Consider the following 21507-nt stretch of genomic DNA (forward strand, 5'->3'; position numbering starts at 1 on the left):
TCTATGATGCTCATGCTGGAGTCAAGACAGATAGACTTCTCTTTATGAAGACATTTACACAAGCTAGGACAAGTTCACAGGACAGCAGTTCACATATTCAATGATAACTTACTGGGAAAATGACTAAGTCACTACAAGTCTCTGCAGCAACAACAGCTAGAGGGATGTGTGGCCATCAGATCCTATACTTAAGTTAAACCTGGCAGAGGACTTTCCAAATTATTTCTTTAAACATCTGGACAACAGATCTTTTACAGAAACTCTCAGGCCACCCATGAGCACCTGTGACATCATTTTGCACCACTACACTAACATGGTTTTTGAATGACTATATTTACATTGGTAGAAATCTGTAGAGCAAGAACAGTCTTTTCATACCATTTGTTCTATCAAAATTAGTACCACCGAGAACCACCATCAGCGGATCACAGCTTGCTTCAAAGAAGCAAAGATAACATTTTATTTCCAGAAAGTACAAGATGAATTACACACATGATGCAGCAGTGTGGAATAAAGCTTTCCTTGCTTTTTTTTTGTGCGCGTGTGCGATTTATTTTAAAGAATTGTAGTTTTGGGAATATCAAAACAGTTACAGAATACAAATGTAGCTTTTTTCAATGAAATGACCTCTGCAAAGCACTCCATGGTAGGACTCAAAGGAGAACAGGTAATGTGAATGGCTGTTTTCTCAACGATCACCAAAGCATTTCTAATCTGAGCCACACGTCAAAACAGCACTTCCCACAAATACTATACCACACAAATGCCATGTGCGTAACCAAGAAAGCAAAATGACAATAAATCTGTTGGACAGACTGCCCAGTGAAAGCATTACAAACAGAAAACTTAATCCTATATCCAAAGTTTCACCTTGGGGTTACTGGTGATGCATTTTACATGGCAAAGTTTGCATTTACTGAAAAAGATATACAGTGATCATTGTTTCTTTCCATACAAATGTAAGCAACAAAACTGGACCAGCTGGAAGTATCCATCTGGTTTACTGCTGCTACATACAGTGGATATAAAAAGTGTACACACCCCTGTTAAAATGCGAGGTTTTTGTGATATAAAAAAATGAGACCACAATAAATGCGACTTATAACCTGTACAATTCAATTGAAATACAAATCTGTTAGGGGAAAAAAATCTAAAAAATAAAAAACGTACAATAAGCTGGTTGCATAAGTGTGCACACCCTTAAACTAATACTTTGTTGAAGCACCTTTTGATTTAATTACAGCATTCAGTTTTCTTGGGTAGGAGTCTATCAGCATGGCACATCTTGATTTGGCATTATTTGCCCCTTGCAACATGCAACCAAACACCCTGATAATGGGCGATTTCAGCTACCCCACCATTAACTGGGAAAACCACGTATGTACCAACTCCTTCTCTCAACGCTTTCTGGAATTCATAAATTCCAGTGCCCTGGATCAACTTATCCACACCCCCACCAAGGGCAACAATATTCTAGACCTAGTCATTACCAGCATGAGTGACCGGTGTTCCACACCTGAAGTCAACTCCTCGTTGGTCAGATCCGACCATACTAGCTCACTGACAGAACCCACACTGTAAAAGTTGCAGACTCCAAATCTGACATCAAACCAGTGACAAGTGTAGTACCACAGGATTCAGTCCTGGAACCTCTCCTATTTGGTATCTACTTCTCTGAAGTACAGGCTAACACAGAAGGCCTCTGGCTAATGAAGTTCACAGATGACTGCAAACTAGGAGCCATAGTAGAGTTCCCAAATGCTGTGGACATCCTACAGAAGGTCCTTGCTGATATAGATGCCTGGTATCAAGCCATGGCCTCAAACTCAATGCCAAAAAGTGCACTGTCATCCCCTTTGGTAAAAACTCTGTACCCATGAACTACCACATAGGCAGCAGTCTACTTGAAACCGAATGTGTGATGAGACCTTGCAACCCAGGTGGACAGTAGTCTCTCCTTTGATAATCACATCGCCACAGTAGTCAGGAAGTCCTTCTACATGGCACACCTCATCACAAAAGGGTTCTCATCCAGGAAAAAGAGAGGTCATTGTTCCCCTCTACTCAACACTCATTAGACCAGTTATAGAGTACAACACCCCTTTTGGAATGTACCTCAAGACATCAGCAGCAGCTGGAAAGGACACAGAAGTACCTTACAAAGATTACTGACCTCAAACAGATGCCCTACACTGACCATCTCAAAAAACTCCAGCTTTATTCCGTAGCATATCACCTACTTCGAGGCGATTTCTGCCTAACATATAAAGCTATGTTAAACCCAGAGCTGTTGGACATGCTACACCTAAAGAAATCCCAATCCCACCGAGCTACACGCTCTAGGGACCTAAACCTTGTCACCACAATAAACAGGACATGTTGGAGGGATAGATTCCTGTCCCAGAGACTTCCCATACTCTGGAACAAGCTTACCCATCTATGTCAAGCGAAGTTCCTCATTAGCACTCTTCAAGAAAAATCTTTGAGTAGATGGGAAATAGGAAATATACCCCGGGAATCACTTCTGTGGATCTGCTCGACAGTGGCACAGGAAAATAACTTTCTTGGGTGGCATAAGCCAGGGAACCTTGTTGGCTAGGCTTACTTAGGCCCTTGAGCCGATAGCCTAGTACCTACCTATGAACCTTGATACTTGATCTCATCATCACGAACATGGGATCACAATGTTCAACACTGGAAGTATACCCCTCACTGGTGAGATCAGATCATAAACTAATCTCGCTGGAGGTCCTCATCCCGCCCCCACCTGAAATAAAAAAGACCACAGTGAAAAACTTCTCAAAAGCTGACTTCACACTTCTAAAAACTAGTGTGGTCTCCTTTAAGGCCCCTGAGCCAGTGGTAAACATTACTCAAACCGCTGAATCACTTACAAATGCCTTCTACCAGCACCTACAGGACTGCATGGATCAGGCAATCCCAAACAAAACTAAGACTCTTTGTACCAAAGGCAAGCGTCCAGTCTGGTGGACCCCAGCCATAAACAAGCTCTACAACAAAAGGAGGAAGCTACTACAAGATAGAGCAAGATCCTTGAAAGGTAAGACACCTTTGATCATTATAAGTAAAAAAACTAAGAGCTCTCATTAAATCATCCAAGGCAAATTTTGAGAGAAAAATCGCCAAGGACTCAAAAGACAATAATAAGGCCTTCTTTAGCTATGTTAGAAACCTAGGAGGAAACTCCTAGACATGCTCAGAATTAGTTCAAAATGATGTGAAGATTACTGAACCTACACACATTGCCAACATACTGGCTGACAGGTTCAGTGCAAACTCCCCCCCCCCCAAAAGGAGAGATATCTATACCAGAGGATTGTAGCCCCCCAAACATTTCCAACGCCCAGGTGAGAACTGCTCTCTCCAAAGCAAAAAACACACAGCATCCATGGGACCGGATGGTGTCCCCGGCTGTGTGCTCCACGAACTCAATGAGGAATTAAACCCGCAGTTAGGACAGCTGTTTAATCTTAGCCTCACCTCAGGATACGTACCCAAGGAGTGGCGCACGGCGACTGTGGTCCCACTTCACAAGGGCGGTGCCTCCACCGACCCTGGAAATTACCGTCCCATTAGCTTGACAAGCCTTATCTGCAAAGCCATGGAGAGGATCATAATGGAACTCATAAATAAAGACATAGGGAACTTGCAGACTTTGGATCCAGCCCAGTTTGGCTTTGTCAAAGGCAGATCATGCCTTTTAAACTTGGTTGACTTTTTCGAGACAGTCACCAAGGCCATTGATGAGGGAAAGGCAGTCCATACAGCCTACCTTGACCTGGCAAAGGCCTTCCACACAATACCCCACTCAGGTATCATCGAAAAACTCATCAGCTTGAATGTAAACCCATACATCACAAGATGGGTTGCAAACTGGCTAAGTGACAGAACCCACAGGGTCAGAGTTGCTGGAGCCATGTCAGACTCAAAGCCTGTCACAAATGGTGTCCCACAGGGCTCAGTCCTGGGTCCACTCTTGTTCGGCATCTACTTTTCTGAAGTACAAGCAAACGCAGGAGGGTTACGGCTGACAAAGTTTGCAGATGACTGCAAACTGGGCGCCATAGTCGAAAACACATCTGAGACAGATATCCTTCAGAAGGGCCTCACAGAAACGGATAACTGGTGCCAGAGCCATGGCCAAAAGTTAAATGCCAAGAAATGCATAGTCATACCCTTCGGGAAAAACAAGGTTACCCCTAGCTACCATATAGGTGGCAATCCACTGAGCACAGAAGTAGTCATCAGGGATCTGGGGACCCAGGTTGACAGTAGCCTTTCGTTTGACACTCATGTTGCTAAAGTAGTTAGGAAAACCTTCTACATTGCCCACCTGATCATGAAGGGATTCACATCTAGATCAAGGGAGGTCATCGTCCCCCTGTACTCATCACTCATTAGACCTATGATTGAGTACAATGCCCCATTCGGAATGTATCTGACCAGACACCTGCAGCAGCTGGAAAGGCCCCAAAAGTTCCTCACCAAAAGGATAAAGGGTCTCAAAAATATGTCTTATGCTGCCCGACAAAGAACTCAAGCTCTATTCAGTCTCATACCGCTTGCTCAGAGGTGACCTGTGCCTGACATATAAGGCCATGTCAAACCCAGATTTGATGAATATGCTTCACCTCAAAAAATCTAGATCCCTCAGAACCACAAGGGCGGGAGACTTAAACCTTGACACGGTTATTAATAGAACGTGCTGGAGGGACAGATTCATCACCCAGAGACTCCCTATGCTGTGGAACAAAATCCCAGTACATGTGAGGCAGAGCACCTCGCTGGCCTTGTTCAAGAGGAATCTTGACCAATGGATGGGAGATCGCCGATATACCCCAGGGATTACTTCAGTGTCACTGCTTGACAGAGGCACAGCAAAATAATAGGCATAGTTTTATTCAAACTAAAGGGGTGGCGAAAGCCAAATAACTATGGGCTAGGCTTATAAATGCCCTTGGGCAGATAGCCTAGTATGAACCTATGAACCTATTATTAGACTAAATACAATATTATGTAGCATTGAAATGTGCTAACATTATAAGGGTGACAGTTCATTATTTACTCAAAGCAAATTTCAGAGTGGAAAAGTTCAAATAGTGGATAAAGAGGAGGAGAGGAAGAGAAGAAAGTGAGAAAGTATTTGTTAGAAGCAATAATTAGGGTAGAAATGGGAGGCAGGAGAAAAAAATGAGTAAAAGTAACATTACAAGTAAGAGAAATGAAACCAAGGAAATTTTTATTTATTTATTTTACATTTGTTAACCGGGGGTGTCTGAGCCGAAAAGGCCCGTTTTCAGCAGAGGCCCGGGGAGATAAGCTCCACAAAGAAAAATTACAGACACATTTAGTTATTTAGACATAATCAGCATACACACAAATTACAAGAGACTTTACAGTGGTATGCTGCACATAAACACTTACAGTGGAGAGAACAAACAAAAAAATATTAATTTTAAAAATAAAGGTAATCAATAGATTTGTGGTGTACAGCTGAAATTTGGAACATAGGTAGAATACATGCATAGTACACAGGTACAGTACATACATTGTAGATTAGCCAGTGTTTGTGAGTAAGACTGAAAACTATTATCAAGTGCTCTAGATTTAGTATGTATATGTTATCTGTTTTCACTAGCCTGGGGAGCAATCATGGCACTGCCAACTTTGCTTGAGATGGTGCCTGATGAGGTCTTTAAAGGAGGATATGGATGATGTGTTTTGAATACTAGTAGGGACAGAGTTCCATTTTTTAGCCACTGAACTACTATACAGTGCATTTCCAAAGCTATTGTAGCTGTTGGTGACTTCTAGTAGTAGTTTGCTTGATGATCTAAGAGGCCTTTTGGCCGAGTGATGTTTTACTAGGTTTTTGAGGGCAGGACACTTATTGGGGAGGTAATAGATAGAATGACCGAGGTAGAGCTGATTGTAGGTTAGGAGGTTGGGCAGTTCAAGCCAGTAGAGCAGTCTCAAAGCAGTACAGTGATGAGTTCTATATGAGCAATTTGAGCAAAGTGGGCAATTCTGTTATAGCAGGCTTCCGTTCAGTTTTGTTGAGATTAGTCAGAATGGGAGATGCATAGAGTAGGATGGATAGATGTTGGGAGCGAGCAATGGCTGATCGTGTGTTGTTGGTAAGAAATGGTTTGATACGGTAGAGTGACCCCAGTTTGGCATGTACTTTTTTAATACTTAAGTTGAGATGACTATCAAATTTTAGGTGGGAGTCTATGGTTATTCCCAAAAGCTTAGCCTGTGCCACTGGAGCAACTGGAGTAGCATTTGTGGAGTAGATAGTGAATTGACTATTAGTGTTTTTGTTAGAACTGGTTATAATCATAAGCTGAGTTTTCTTTGGATTGAGGATAAGTTGGGCTTTGGTAAGGTAGTTTTCAATGTCAGACAACGCTAGTTGAGTTGTTTGCAGGAGGGTGGGAATGTTTTGTGCAGCACAGATAAAGGTAGTGTCATCTGCATACTAAATTATAGATGCATGCTGTGTGGAGGTATGGAGGTCATTTGTGAAGACTGTGAATAGTAGTGGTCCTAAGATAGAACCCTGTGGGACTCCTATAGTTATGGGCAGCTGAAGAGAGAGAATTTTCCCATTTCACAGCTTGGTACCTGTCAGTTAAGTAGCTTTGGAACCAGGTAAGAGTGGAATTTGATAGATGATATTGGTTTAGTTCGTTTAGCAGGATTTGGTGCGAGACTGTGTCAAATGCTGTGGACATATCCAAAAAAAGAGTTGACACTTGTAGGCCTTTATTTTCGAGACAGTGTACTGTGTCTGTGAAGCAGAGGAGGGCTGTAGTGGTACTATGGGCAGGTCTGAAACCATGCTGAGTAGGTGACAGGATGTTGCTGTCTAGGAAATAGTTTAGCATCTGGGTATGGATGCATTTTTCTAGGATTTTGGCCAGGGGGAGAGAGTAAAGCAATGGGTCTGTAGCTGTTAAGTTCAGTGGAGGTCCCGCCTTTATGTATGGCGGTAACATAGGATATTTTCCAAAGTTTGGGCCCATAGTTTTCAACAATTGATCTGCATATGAGAGTGGAGACTGAGATAGCAATAGCATCTGCTGTGAGTTTCAAGAAATAGCTGGGGAGTAGGTCAGCTGCTGTTGATGAGGTTTTTAATTTGGAGAGCATGCTTTTGATTGAAGTGGTGGAAACTGTTTTGAGGGTAAAGCTTGTATTAGTGTTATTTGTGTTGGGGGGGGGATAGTGAGGAAGGAACTGTCCTGTGATACTAAGGATAGAATTGAGTTCACAAAGTGGGAGCTGAATTGTGTTTCGATGGGAACTTTAGTGTTAGGGGTGGTTGGTTTGGGGGTAGCCTTCTGGGTGGATTTTAGTAGCTGGTTTACATTTTTCCAAAATTGTTATGGGTTGTGTTGGTATTTAGTTTGTAATGTTGTGTAATAGGATTTTTTGTCCAGCCTAATGCATTTTTTTTGCACGGTTACGCAGTTCTTGGTACTTGGTTAGGCTTTGTGTTTCTTTGTTTATTTTGATAGTAAAGCCAGGCAGTGTCTCTGGACTTGAGGAATTGTTTGATTTCTTTACTAAGCCAGGGGTTTGTAGAGATTCTAACCTTGATTTTGTGCAATGGAGCAACCGTGTCTAGGTGTTGTAGAAATGTTTTGTTGAAATATGCTACAGCCTGGTCAAGTGGGAGGGTTTTTAGGGGGGTCCAGTCACAGTTACAGAGTAAAGTGTTGAGGACCTCAGGAGAGGATTTTTTTGTGTTTCTAGTGGCTATATAGTTAGTGGTTTTGCATATGCTTGTTCTACTACGTATAAAGTATATTAAGTTGTGGTCACTTAAGGTGTCTGGGAGACTGCCTGTGTGAGGGTACAATGTGGGGTTGTTAGTTAGGACCCAGTCAAGGATGGATTCTCTTTTAGATTTTTCATCACATCTAGTTGGAATTTGAACTAGCTGCTGGTAGCCATGGAGAATTATTAGATTACTTGGTGGTTCTGATATACAGGTGAACCAATCTAGTTTGAAGTCCCCCAGAATAAGGGTTTCTTGTAAGTATGTGGAAGAATACCAGGATAAGAAGTCTTCAAGGCTAGCAGGTGTATTACCAAGTGGAATACAGATCACAATTCTGGTGATGACCTTTTTAGGGTGAAGTTGAAGTTGTGAGATAAGTATGTCCCAATTATTGGGGGAGGGGGAGGAGTTTGGTAATTGACGGACAGTTAAGTTGGACTTGTACAGTAAGGCAGTTCCACCCCCTTTACGAAGTGGTCTGTCTTGTCTAATGATATTGTATCCGGTAGGGAGAACTTCTGAGTTAGCTATGTTTTTATTTAGCCAGGTTTCTGTTAAAGCAACTATGTCTGGGGAGTAGTGTGCTATTGTGGTCTGGAGTTCAGATATTTTATTTTTGATACTTCTAATATTAATATTTAGCTTTAAAAGATGGGTTGGTTTTGCTGCTGTTGTTAATTTGTCCAGGGATGAAGAAAGTGGGGGTGTTATGTTATGACATTTGTGTTGGAGCAGTTTGTGTTGGACAGGATGGATTTGGGCCTGGGTTGGGGTGGATATCCCCACTTATGGTGAGCCTGGAGTTAAAATGGTTAAACAGATGTTGGAGTTTGGTGAGGAGTGTGAGAAAGTATTGTTTTTTTTGGAGTAGGAATGAGAGCATATGTGTTTAGTTCTGAATTGGTACGTTATGTAGTTCTTGAATAACTGTGGGCAGATATTATAATGTGTGGTGTCTGTATACGAGAGTGCATAATGTAGTGTTGTGCTAAGTTTAGGGATATTGCTAGAGTGATAACTTGTGGTGTTGTAAAGAATTATGAGAAGACAGACTGGACTTGTGTGATAGTCATGGTTATAAAGTTTAAGTTGTTTCTAGGTGGGGGGTCTGCATAGAAATTATAGGTTTGCACTATATGTGGAAGGGGAAGTAGTGTGGGTCATGTAAAAAATGCCTAGTGGGAATGAGAGTGATTGGGAGTATTTTGTGTGGAACAAGTTGGTGTGGTATAATGTGATATGACTTGAGGAGCTGTGATTGGTGGAGGTGATGTGAGGGTGAGCTGTGGGTGTGATTACTATAAATGTAGAGGTAGTGGGGGCGGGAGGAAATAGGGGGCAGGGCAGGGGAGCGGAGAGAGCCCGAGCGTTAGCGAGGGTGAACGGAGCGGGGCAGAGCCAACCAAGACAAGAGAAAAAAGTATTACTTTACAAATCTGAACACTTTAAACAAATTCCTGAGGTCTAATGGCTTACTGGCAAGCAGAATGTAATTGCTGAAGAGCACTTGTGTCCTGGTGGGAGACTAGAAATGTAAAGATGGCTCCATGCTCAGCAGAATTCTAATACAGACTTTATATTGGGGGATGGAGATAGCACTTGTGCTAAGAAACCAAAGAGGCAATCAGTGGAAATCAGTGAAGGCCTCAGAGGGGGTAAGTACTATTTCAATCTACCTGTAAAGTAAAGGAGAGAAGAGACAGCAGAGTTTATTAAGGTTGGGAGTGTGTCTTCACATTGACTTGCTGATTAGTAACCAGTTTGTGCACAGATTAGAGTAGGGAGATACATTAGCAATGAAGGGGAATGTATAGAGATGCAAATAAACAGGTGGACCTCCAAGTGATACAAACTAAGGCAGAAAGCACTGAGAGGGCTGCTTGATGGTTAATTTAGTCACAGGAATGTGAATTAAATGTATGCTGTCTATTGGACAGTTAGGATTACTGTACTAGCGGGGGGTGGGGAGGACACAAGGCTACAACAGTCAGTTTAGCAAGCTGAGAACTACTAAGAAATACTGCTAATGTAATAGCTTCACTCTCATAAAACATACAAGTAGAATGCCTGTGTGTACTGACCCTGCTCTTGATGCTCAAAATGTATATCCTTGTTTAGTTTGCAGTACTGATTCCTTCTTATACTGTATGGGTGGAGTGGTAGCTGCAGACTGCAGATTTGCTTGAGTGTTCTCCTGCTCGAGGCTCAAAATGTATATCCTTTTTTAGTTTGCAGTACTGATTCCTTCTTATACTGTATGGGTGGAGTGGTAGCCGCAGACTGCAGATTTGCTTGAGTGTGCTCGGCAAGCAGAATGTAATTGCTGAAGAGCACTTTCTTCCTAGTGGGAGACTAGAAATTTAAAGAAAAAAATAAGAAATAACATGGACAACATGATTTACAGCTGCAGACTGTCAAGTGGATTGGTAGCAGGTGTCACAAAACTGGGTATGGAGAAAAGTTTGGTGACTTTGAACAAACAGATTTGTCTGCATTAACCGTGTATCATTTTGTGTGTGCGTGGTGTAAAAGAACTATAAAGCAAATCTGCACGGATACCTGCTTGCTGCCCTGCTGAGGGGGACACTTGTACACGTGCAGTGGACTGGCTCCATTAGGATGGGATAGCAGCATACCTCTCAACATCATAGAACAAGAAATCTGGACAAGGCCATAGATAATAGGGGACAAAAGCCCAGAAATTGGGACAATTTACAAATATTACACTTACAAACTTAGAAAGCTGATAAACATGTTTTGCATTAGAGTGAATTTTCTTAAGGATATGGAGTCTGAAAATCAAATGCCTGTCAATTTTCTGACTACATTGTTCAATGATTTGCCAGTGATTTGACAGAAAACTGCAATTGAAAAACAGACAAAAAAAATCTGGACTTTATGCAAAAATATGTACTGCTGAGAGATATGGATGGGAGCCCTGAACTAACACCCATCAATCATGTTCATTTGTTTGCCAAAGCCATTACAGCAGTGTTTTTGCAGAGAGGTGGAAAAAGCCTTAAATTTGACTGGTATGTTGTGTGGGTAGCTGTGTTTGTGGAAGGTGGAGGTGTGCCTTTATAAGTGTGGTGCGAATGTTATGGATTATGAAATGGAGAGATGAAGAGTAAAATTGTGCTCAGTGAAGTCCCTAGCAATTTCATCACTGCTTGATTCAGACATGTACATTCCCCAGTGTTTGTCAGTACTATGTTTGAGTGCATTGTTTTGGAGTATGGTATCACTGCTACTACTCTTTCAATACCAGTATCTGCTTTGGAAGTTTTCTCCAGGAGTCTGTTGCCGAGAGGATGGGACATATGCTACAGATATACAACTAAGACAAACTAGATAAAGCTATAGTAAGAAAAAGTACTTGGTCACATCAGAGGCTTGGGAGGTCATTGTTAAACTGAGAACTGTTGTAAAATGTATCATTAAATACCATAAGTTCAGGTTATACTATAAGAGAATAACTATGTAAAGATAAAGATAACCATGTCAGCAGCCAAAATGCATTGCAAGTTGACTTTTACTGTGCACATTTTAAAAAAATGGATAGACTGGCCTAAATTCTAGACTGATGTGTTTGCTTTTTTTTTTTTTTTTTTTTAATATTCAGAAGTGAAGAGACATACAAGGGAACAGTTTTAGTGGCACACCAGGCTGTGATTTTTTTGATGTCTATTGTCATGCAAAGCTGAGTAAATAGTTGAATCTAGTTAAGCTGGAAATGTGAGACTGTAGCCCACTGAAGGAGGGGGGATGGGAGGAGTAACCTGGCCAGGAACTGAAACTTGCAAAACTGGTCCTTGTGAAAAGTCTTTTTTCTCAGTAATTTGTTGACACTTTTGTAAGTTTCTTTCAGAGAATGTGTAGTACATCAGTAGGCACAACATTTATAAAACTCAGCGCATACCTGTCAATGACACATGAGCCGAAGACTCTCAAACTTGGCAGTTTTTTCAGGTGTTCCATTCTAAGTGAATGGAAGTCTAGTCTGACAACAAATGGCAGGGCTATTTGTTCTCACAGTCTGTGCATTATGGGACAGATTTAGCTTTTCAAAGGAATCACAATGTCTGCCCCCATGAGGGCAGACAAGAGTAAAAACAAAATAAAATTAGGAATGAGTACTTATTTTGCTGCAGGCAGCTTTGGGAGGTGTAGTAAATCATGGCAAGATAAAAAATATATGCTTTCTTCATCATTTGCCCGTAGTGGTCCTTTAAGTGTGATATATATATATATATATATTTTTTTTTTATTTTATTTGAAGTTTGCCAGGATGGTCCACTGGGCCGAATGAGCCCGTTTTCAATGGAGTCCTGGGGAGAAAAGCTCCATAGATACACTATAAAGCATAGAACAAAATAACAGTCTGTTAAAGTACAAGAATAATATATATAAGCCAAAGTAAATGTTAATACAACTAGAATACAAAGAAGAAGAATATGTAACAATTCATACGAGTTTACAATTTTTAGTCTCTATAATCACTAAAATAGATGTTAAATCAAAGACAATAGTGAGTAAGTTATGTACAGAAGAATTAAACATGAGCAGTTATTTACAACGTGTATGTTCTCATGGGGGGATGTGATTGTAGGCTAAGGGGGTAAGGTAGTGGCTGGGGATGTTAAGCAGGATGGGAACATGAGCATTCCCAGAGAGATAAGTGTAAGTGGAGGAGAGTTTTAAAGGTGGGGGAGGCTGCTGGTGCTACGAATATGAGGTGGGAGGGAGAGTTCCAAAGACGGGCTAGGGAAAAAGAGAGTAGGCGTTTGCCTGCTGGACGGGCAGGTTTGTGGAGTTTAATCAGGTTCTGAGTGCTGGTTCTTAGGGGTCTGCTAGGTAGGTGCATAGTGAAGGTTGAGGCAAGGGAGGGGCAGAGAGAGGGCTTGAAAATGAGCTTATGAGCATGAGTTAGCTGAGTGTAGATAAGGTAGTTGGGAAGCTCTAGACAATTTAGTTTGTGGAGGGCAATACAGTGATGGGAGGAGGATCTGTGCCCAATGGTGAATTTGGTGATTTTGTTATAGCAGGAGAAGAGTTTTGTTTTGATAAGAGGATTGTAGGTTGGCTAGGAGTGGGGCACCATAAAGGAGAGAAGGGATGAGGTATGTGGTAGAGAGGAGGAATCTAGTGGATGGGGAGAGGCAGCGAATATGGCGATAGGACATACCAAGTTTCTGGTGTGTTTTTTTAATGTTTGTTTGTATATGGGTATCAAATTTAAGCTGATTATCGATGAGAGCTCCTAACAGTTTAGCACTGGAAAGGGAAGTGTTGTTGTGACTGGTTATGGAGAATGAATTTATGTCGATAGTTATGTTTTTGGATGGGGTGAATATCATGGGTTTGGTTTTTGATGGATTGAGAGCTAGATGGTTATCTAGCATCCATTGTTCAGTGGTTGAGAAGGCATCTTGAGTTAGTTTTATAAGGGAGGGAATGGAGTTAGCAGCACAGATAATTGTTGAATTGTCTGCATATTGGACAATTTTAGCATTAGGGATATTGTGGTGGAAATCATTAATGAAAATGTTGAACAGTAAGGGGCCTAATATGGAACCCTGGGGTACACCAGTGACAGTGTTGAGGAATGAGAAAGTAGATTTCTTCCATTTGACAGATTGTTGCCTGTTGGAAAGGTAACTGGTAAACCAGTTGATAGAAAAGGGTGAAAGATGTAGGTTAGAGAGTTTGGTCAGAAGGAAGGAGTGGGAGATAGTATCGAAAGCCTTAGAAAGGTCTAGGAGGAGGGTGGAGGCAATACAGTTAGAGTCTCGGGCTTTATTCACAGTTTTGAGGAAGGAGAGTACTGCAGTAATAGTGTTGTGACCAGGTATGAATCCATGTTGTGTTGGGGTTAGTAGGTGATTGTCAGTGAGGTAGGGTAATAATTGTATGTGGATGCATTTTTCACGTAGTTTAGAGATGGGAGAGAAGATGGCGATAGGCCTAAAGTTGGAGATGATGTTATTGTTTCCACCTTTGTGGAGGGGAATAATGTAGGCTTTTTTCTAAATTTGGGGTACATAGCCTTCTTGGATTGACTGGTTTATAAAAATACAGATGGGGAAGGCAATAGCTTCAGCAGCTGTCTTTAGAAGAAGGTAGGGATATTATCAGGGGCATTAGAGCATGGTTTTAATTTTAAGAGTTTTTTTTATAGTTGATACAGGTAAGGGTTTGAGAGAGAAGAGAGGAAGGTGGGGGGGTGGAAGTACCCGAGGAGGAGGGGATAGTGGGAATTGTAGCAGGATGAGTGGAGTTTTTTTGTGAAGGATGATGTTAATTTAGATATGGAGTCGATGAAAACGCTGTTAAATTGGGTGGCTAGGTCAGTATCAGAAGCATTTTGATCAGGGTGTGGGTTTTCCATTCTGCAGGGGTTGAAGAGGGAGGAGATACTATCCCAGAATTTTTTGGTATAGTCTTGTGATTGTTTTGGAGGGTGATATAGTAGGATTTGCGGTCGGAAGTGAAGAGTTTTTTTAACTCTGTTATGGAGTATTTTGTATTTGTTTAGGGTGGCTGGGGTTTTGTTTTTATAGTGGTTCTTCAAGGCTTTATCAAGGAGGCACATGACAGCTAAGGTATCTTTGGTTAGCCATGGGATGGTTTTGCTCTTAATTCTTTTAGTTCTTAGGGGGGCCAAGGTGTCCAATAGGTTTAGAAATGATGTATTAAAATAAGTGACAGCTTCAGTATTCAGAGGACTCCAGTTAAATTGTTTAAGTAAGTCAGAGAAGGTGTTGGGGTTGAAGTATTTTAAGGAGTGTATAGAGATGGTGGTATAGTTGTAAGGAGGGAGAGTGACGGTGAGCAAAAGTTGGAAAGTGGTCACTGAAAGAGTCAGGGAGGGTACCACTAGTGGAGATAAGGTGTGGGTGTGATACTAGAATCCAGTCTAGGGTGCTTCCAGAGGAATAGTCCTTTGATGGCCTGGTTATAGAGTTGATTAGCTGATGGAAGTTGTAGAGGTTTATATTTAGGGGGTTTGCTGGGCATTGGACAGAGGACCAGTTAATATTAACGTCACCTAGGATAAGAGTTTCATTTGTAATGTTGGTGGAGAGCCGAGAGAATATGTCCTCAAGAACAGGTATGTTGTCACCAGGAGGGATACAGAGGGAGGCTAACCATATAGTTTTATGTTTGTTTAGGTGGAGTAGGGCTAGAAGTAATTCTGCGTTGGCAAATTGGGGTATAGACTTAGAATATGAAGTAACTGAAAGGGAAGAATAGAGTAGAGCAACTCCTCCTTTTTTTTGGGTTCTGTCTTTCCTGATGATATTATAGTTGGGGCGGGGGCTATTTCAGAATCTTTTATGGAGGGTTTTAGCCATGTTTTCAGAGATTGGCAATATGTCAGGATGGTTATGGAGAAGCCAGGCAGGGAGGCTGAGGATTTTGTTACATATACTTTGAGCATTTAATGCTGAGAAGGAGAGGGTTTTTACAGATGAAGGTGGGTAAGAGGGGGTGGTTGAGGAGTTGATGGGAGAGGGACCAGGGTTGGGGTGTATGTCTCCAGAGAGAAGGGTAGTGATAAGTTAGTGGAGATGAAAATAGAGGTGATTGGAGTGTTTTGTGTATAGTTTAAGGGTTGTTTGTTTTGTATAAGTAGTGCTAGTTAGGCTTAGAGTAGTATGCTTGTAGGTGGGAAATAGTTTGAAGGGGAAGAGTAGGGAGAGGTTGCAGAAGTAAAGGTGAGGGCTTAGTAGTGCTGGTGTTGTTTAGTGATTGAACTGGTTGTGTGAAAGTAGGGGGAGTGAGTAGTGTTAAAAGGTTTGGTAACGTAGGTTAGATAGTTATCCTAAGTAGTAGTAGTAGTAAATGGGTTACAAATGAGGATGGTTTTGGCAGCATTGTTGAAGTTTAGGGTTTTAATTGGGATGAGTGAGTGATATGAATGGAGTGTGGTATGGCTGTGAAAAGGTTAAGCTAGATGTTGAGAGGTGGTAGGGGGTGGAGCTGAGGAGCAGGGGGTGGGGAAAATTGAAGCCGATTGGAGTGGGTGTAGTTAGTGGGGTTTAAATGTAGAGGTAGTGGGGGCGGGTAGGAATTGGGGGCAGGATAGGGGAGCGGAGTGAGCCCAGAGGGCAAACGGAGCGGGATGAGCCAAGAAAGGAAGACCAAGGACGTGGGCTATGAAAAACAATCAGTAAGGGTAGGAGTAAAAACACAAGGTAAGTAGCCACAGCGGATAGAGGCAGGGCAGTGAGTCAATGGTAGAATTCACAGGAGTGAAGAGGTAGAAAAGGCAGTTGGAGGTTTTATTAAAGTTCAGAGCTTAAAAGATTGAAGTAAAAGTCAGTTAATGGATGGATGCTGCCACCTGCTGACCAAAGTGGGTAATTAATTTGGAGCAGCACTGGAAGGAAAGGAAGGGATGAGTCTATGGAGCTAAGAGAGGTTGGGTCGGTGCTGGCCTGCTGGCTAGCGCACACCGGGTCAATAACCTCAACCAGTGGCACAAAATGACTATGCAGTATGGTACATACACTCGTTTAAGTGTTTGGTTCTTGTGGGAAGGCAGGACAGTTTCCCAATACACCGCACAATCCCGGAGATGGTTTTTACAGGTTGGGAACCAGGGTACTTTGTAGCACAAGTAGATGTCTGGAGTAGCTAGAACGTATTGATAGCAAGCTGTAAAAGGAAAGAAAGGTATTATTAGCACTATGACGACAGAGAAAACAGCCATTAAGAGGGAAAGGACTACAATGGGGTAGTATAGTTTATGCAGTATGGGGTAGCATAGGGGCGGTATGTAGTGAGTGTGAGCTTGTAGGAAGTGTAGAGTATGGGAAGACTGGGGGGAGAATAGGGATAGTTACATTAAGTTAACTAGGAACTTCAGTACCGCAGTACATTACACACTTGGACTATTAACAGTATTTTACATTAAACAGAATGAAGGAGTATTGAGTGATGCATAAATACCAAATGACTGCATTTAAAATACAGAGTAGGGTAGCATTCATACTTCAGTAAAAATGTACATTGCACTATACAGGTTAACCAACATTTTAGGACAAACTCTGCGTGAGGAAGCAGTTACAGTTTTAATAAACATAGTCTATTAGATATAGGCAAAAATAAAACAAACTGCTCGTAAATCCTATCCTCTCACAATTATAGCACTCTTGAGTTTATACATTAACATACCACAGCATGAAACCGTTCAAACTAGTGGGGCACGTTAGTTCATATCTAAACAGGTTGAGCATTTCATGAGAAAAGCAATTGCGACACTTACAAATGAGGCAGGAGTATGTGGTAACAATTAAAAAAAATGTCCAATTTCAGTATAAAGTATAGGACCTTAAACTAGTCTATTTGCTTGTAATAGAATAGATTTCAGTGCATACATTATAATGGGCATACAACCTTTTGTATCAGGGAAATACTGTAATATGCAATGCACACGTATAGAAAAATGGTGCAATAATGTCCACTCTCACTGCTTTTGCAATACTGGGGAAGTGCAATGCAGGGGATGGAGGCTTGGATTCTGACCAGCTTCTGTTTTTGCAATAGTTAAATTTGATAAAAATTAATCTACTTACTCTCCTCCCAAGGATCTGATTGATGGCAGCGCTCTCTTTCAATGTGCACTCTGCTACTACATTCGCTCGCATTTCTTTCATGTACAACATAAAAGCGTTTAGTGGTTTCTTGATGTGAGGTCTTTTGGGCTCCTGCTCTTTTCTTGGTTCATGCTGAGGTTTCCTAAAGAAAGGAGATGTACAACAAACTAGCAGCAAGGCATTGGTCAAGGTCACTGTTCAGGAATTCTACAGTTAAAATGACAAACTCACTCTCTGCTGCTGGCTACCAAGAAAAGGTTTTAGTTTTCAACTAAAATTTAAATCTTCATACAAAAAAAATGGAAAGTTGTGTAAAATCTTACCATAACCATAGATGTCCTTCTCTTCCATGTTGCAATATTCTACTAGTGGGTTTACCCCTCTACCGATCAGCTTGCCCGGCCAGGTTTCCAAAGCTTTTCCAGTCCCTCATGGTGTGTCGGACATCTGACGTGGAGGCAGGTATATGGACCATAAAGGTGATGTCTGCACACACCAGCTCTCAGAACATAGAATAAAGCCCCAGACAGAGCCAGCCCTGAGGGACATAGTCTGTCCCAGATCCAGGGAGAGCAAGTGCAAGGTTAAGAAGGGGGGATAGAGGGAGGGAAGGAATACTGCAACATGGAAGAGAAGGACATATGGTAAGATTTTACACAACTTTCCTACTTTCCTTCTATTCCAATGTTGCAGCATTCAACTAGTGGGCGAATACCAAAGCTCACTATAGGCTGTGGGGTGGCCTGGTAGAGGACTAAAGGAATTCATGCAGGATAATCCTGAAAAAACCTGCCATGGCTCTGGAAATATGGTCCAGTTTGTAGTGCCTGGTGAAGGTGTACACAGAGGACCAAGTGGCTGCTTCCAGAATGGAGTTAGTAGTCCAGGCCTTTGAAAAAAAGCACCAGAAGAGGCCATGGCTCTTGTGGAGTTGGCCCTGACATTGCCTGAAAGTGTCTTTCCATGGTGTGTATAACAAAAGGAGACAGACGGTCTTGGCAATCCAGGCTAAAATGGTTTGTTTCCCCACTGCTTTCCCCAGAGCCCTGGTGTGGAAGGAGACAAACAGTTGGTCTGATTTGCGAAAAGGTTTAGTTTTATGCAACTAGAATCTAAGTTCTGTGGACGCCCAGGGAATGAACCTCCCTATGGGTTAGGGAAGAATGTAGGCAGGTGGATAGCCTGATTCAAGGAAAGGTAGTTCACCACCTTGGGGATGATGAAGGAAGGGTTTATCCTGAGGGTGACCCTGTCCATATGGAAAACCAGGAAAGGTGGGGTAGCCATAAGGGCTTGAAGCTCAGACCCTCCTGGCTGATGTCAAAGCTACTAGCAGGACCGTTTTCCACATGCAAAACTTTAAGGCGGCCTTGTCAGCTGGTTCAAAGGGTGGTAAAGTGAGTTTTTCCAGCACATAATTAAGATCCCAGGGAGGAGGGGACATTTTCCTGGGAGGTCTTAGGTGTAGAACCCCCTTCAGGAAGAGTTTGGCTGGTAGTCTGGATACCAGAAGAGGGTCCATAGGCAGGCAGGCAGAAATAGACTAAAGAGGAGTATGACAAACCTGTCTTCAGTAGTTCACACAGGTGAGAGAATCAGAGGCAAGTCGCTGTCCAGTGGCTCCATCTGTCATTTGACACCAGAAAGAAAACCTTTTCCATTTGGAAAGATAAGATTTTCCCGTGTTGGGTTTTCTGGCCTCCTGCAGGACTGAAAGGACATCCTTATTGTACAGGTGTTTGAAGGGAATCAAAATCCTATCTCCCACAGGGAGGGATGCAGAGACCGCCACCTGTGGGTGTATCTGTGTCCCCTTGTGCTGTGTGAATAGGTCCACTGAGGGGGGTGACTTGTGGTGATTGGACAGATGAAGTAGAGGAAACCAGTGCTGCCTTGGCCAATAAGGAGTCACCAGCAAGATTTTCTGAGAGTCCTGCTGAATTTTCAGTAAGAACCTCTGGATCAGAGGGAAGGGGGGGGGGGGGCATACAGGAACCTCACCTTCCATGACATTGAGAAGGCATCTGTTTGCAATGCCTTTGGGTTGTTGAGTTCTGGAGCAGTAGATCTGGAGTTGCCCATTTACGGAGGAGGTGAACAGGTGTATCTGAGGATTACCCCACCTGTAGACTAGATCTAGGATCACCTGTCTTGACGGCATCCATTCTTGCCTGCCCTATATGGTTCTGCTTAATGAATCTGCCTGAGAGTTGTGATGGGATGGAATGTAGGCTGCCTGAAGGGAGATTCCCTGAGAGATTGCCAGATCCCATACCTGTAGAGCTAGTCTGCATAGGAGGCAAAACTTTGTTCTTCCTTGCTTGTTCAGGTACCACATCACTGTGGTGCTGTCTGTGAAGATCTTTAGGAGGCCCTGCTGGAGGTAAGGTTGGAAGGCCTGCAGGGTGAGGATTATTGCTGTCATTTCCCTGATATTGATGTGCACTTGTTAGTGTCTGTCCACAAACCTTGCACTTCCTTGAGCCCATAGTTGTCCCCCAGCCCAGGTCTGAGGCATTTGTGTGCATGATCTGGGAAGGGGTGGGCATTTGCAGGGGCCGACCCAGATTCTAGGCAACTTGGGCAAGCCACCATTTTAATTCTTGGTGAAGACAGGGGAGGAGTGGAACCCTGAACTCTAGAGGATGTGAGTTGTTGGGTCCATACCGAGCGTAGGTACCACTGAAATTTTCTCATGTGTAACCTCGCTAGGGATAACATGGGGATAAGTAGCTGCCATGTACCTCAGAAGTCTTAGGAATTCCCTCACAGTCAGAGCTGATAAATGTAGGGCACATTGAAAGTGATGGGAGAGGGACACCACTTTTTTCCTCCAGAAGGGAGGCCATCATGATGTCTGTCCTGATTCTGCATCCCAGGACGACAATGTCCTGTGTAGGATCGAATTTATCAGGAACCCTACAGACTGCAGCAGGCAGTCCTTGGTGTGGACAAAGAGGGTCTGTCTGTTGCTTGAATGAGTAGGACGTCTAGGTATGGGAATATTTGTATTCCTCTTGTTCTACAGTAGGAATTTACTGGGGCTAGGCACTTTGTGAATACCCTTTTGGGAGTGGAGAGACCAAAAGGCAATGCACAGAACTGAAAGTGAGAAGTGCCTGCTATGAATGTGAGATATTTCCTGGAGGTAGGCTTTATGGGAATGTGATAAGGCCTCCTTTATGTCCAGGGTTACCATGAAGGCCTGATGGAGAATGAGGGGAAAAGTGAGTGGGTAGGGTGAGCATACTGAAGGAGGATACCTTTAAGAAGAGGTTGAGGCAGGAGAGATCTAGGATGGGCCTCTATGGTCCTTCCTTTCTGGGCACCAGAAAAATTCTCGAGTAGAAACCTTTCCCTCGAGCAAGGGTGTGAACTGATTCTATGGTGCCTTGCAGCAGCAGGTTAAGACCTGGTGTATGAGGGACCATTGGGATGTGGGAGGGGGTGGAATAAGCAGCCTTGGAGGAGTAGTGATCCAAGTCAAAGTATCCGTCCTTCAGGATGGACAAGACCCATTTGTCTGTTGTTACCAGGGACCAAGCAGGGAGAGACCGTGAGAGATGGGTGGACAAGGGTGTGGTGGTAGGAGGTGGGGGGAGGAAAAGTGGCAGGCAGACAGATGCTGCCTACCCTGTCTGGAAGGGAAGGCCTCTGGCCAGAGGCCTGAGAAGTCCTTGAATGAGCAGTTTGTCTCCTCGGAGGGCTTCTAGACCTGGGGGAGGGGGGACTCAAGGCCTTGATGCTTTTCTTACAAATTGTGTCTTACCTAGGAAGTTCCTCTGAAACTTTGGTACTGGAAAGACAAGGAGATGCTTGACGTCTTGAAGCAATTTCCCTTTCTGCTGGAGAGACTTGAACAAATCAGCCACCTTAGCACCAAAGAAGGCCGAATGGCCCAACGGGGCATCCAGGAGCTTGGCTCTGAAGTCATCAGGGAGGGACTGCAGATGTAGACAGGAGTATCTTCTTAGCACGGATGCTGATGCATCGTATGCACACCTAAGGGAGTGGTTGTTCACTTGCGAAAAAAGCCCGAGTAAGGAAGACAAGGATGCTTTAGCAGCACAGTCAGGAATGTCATTAAGCTCTTTG

At 42.9% G+C, this 21507-nt stretch overlaps 1 protein-coding gene across 1 annotated transcript in view; it reads right to left on the reverse strand.

The window, feature by feature from the left end:
- LEF1 (lymphoid enhancer binding factor 1) overlaps positions 1–21507 on the reverse strand; it is a 506814-nt gene that overhangs the window by 19122 nt on the left and 466185 nt on the right. The window contains exon 8 of the mRNA XM_044060380.1: positions 17388–17554. Within this exon, the coding sequence (XP_043916315.1) occupies positions 17388–17554 (167 nt within the window). The remainder of the gene's footprint in view (positions 1–17387; positions 17555–21507) is intronic.

Source organism: Protopterus annectens, chromosome 2.part0 (genome assembly GCF_019279795.1).
Source record: "Protopterus annectens isolate FY-2018-M chromosome 2.part0, PAN1.0, whole genome shotgun sequence".
Classification (NCBI taxonomy): Eukaryota; Metazoa; Chordata; order Ceratodontiformes; family Protopteridae; genus Protopterus; species Protopterus annectens.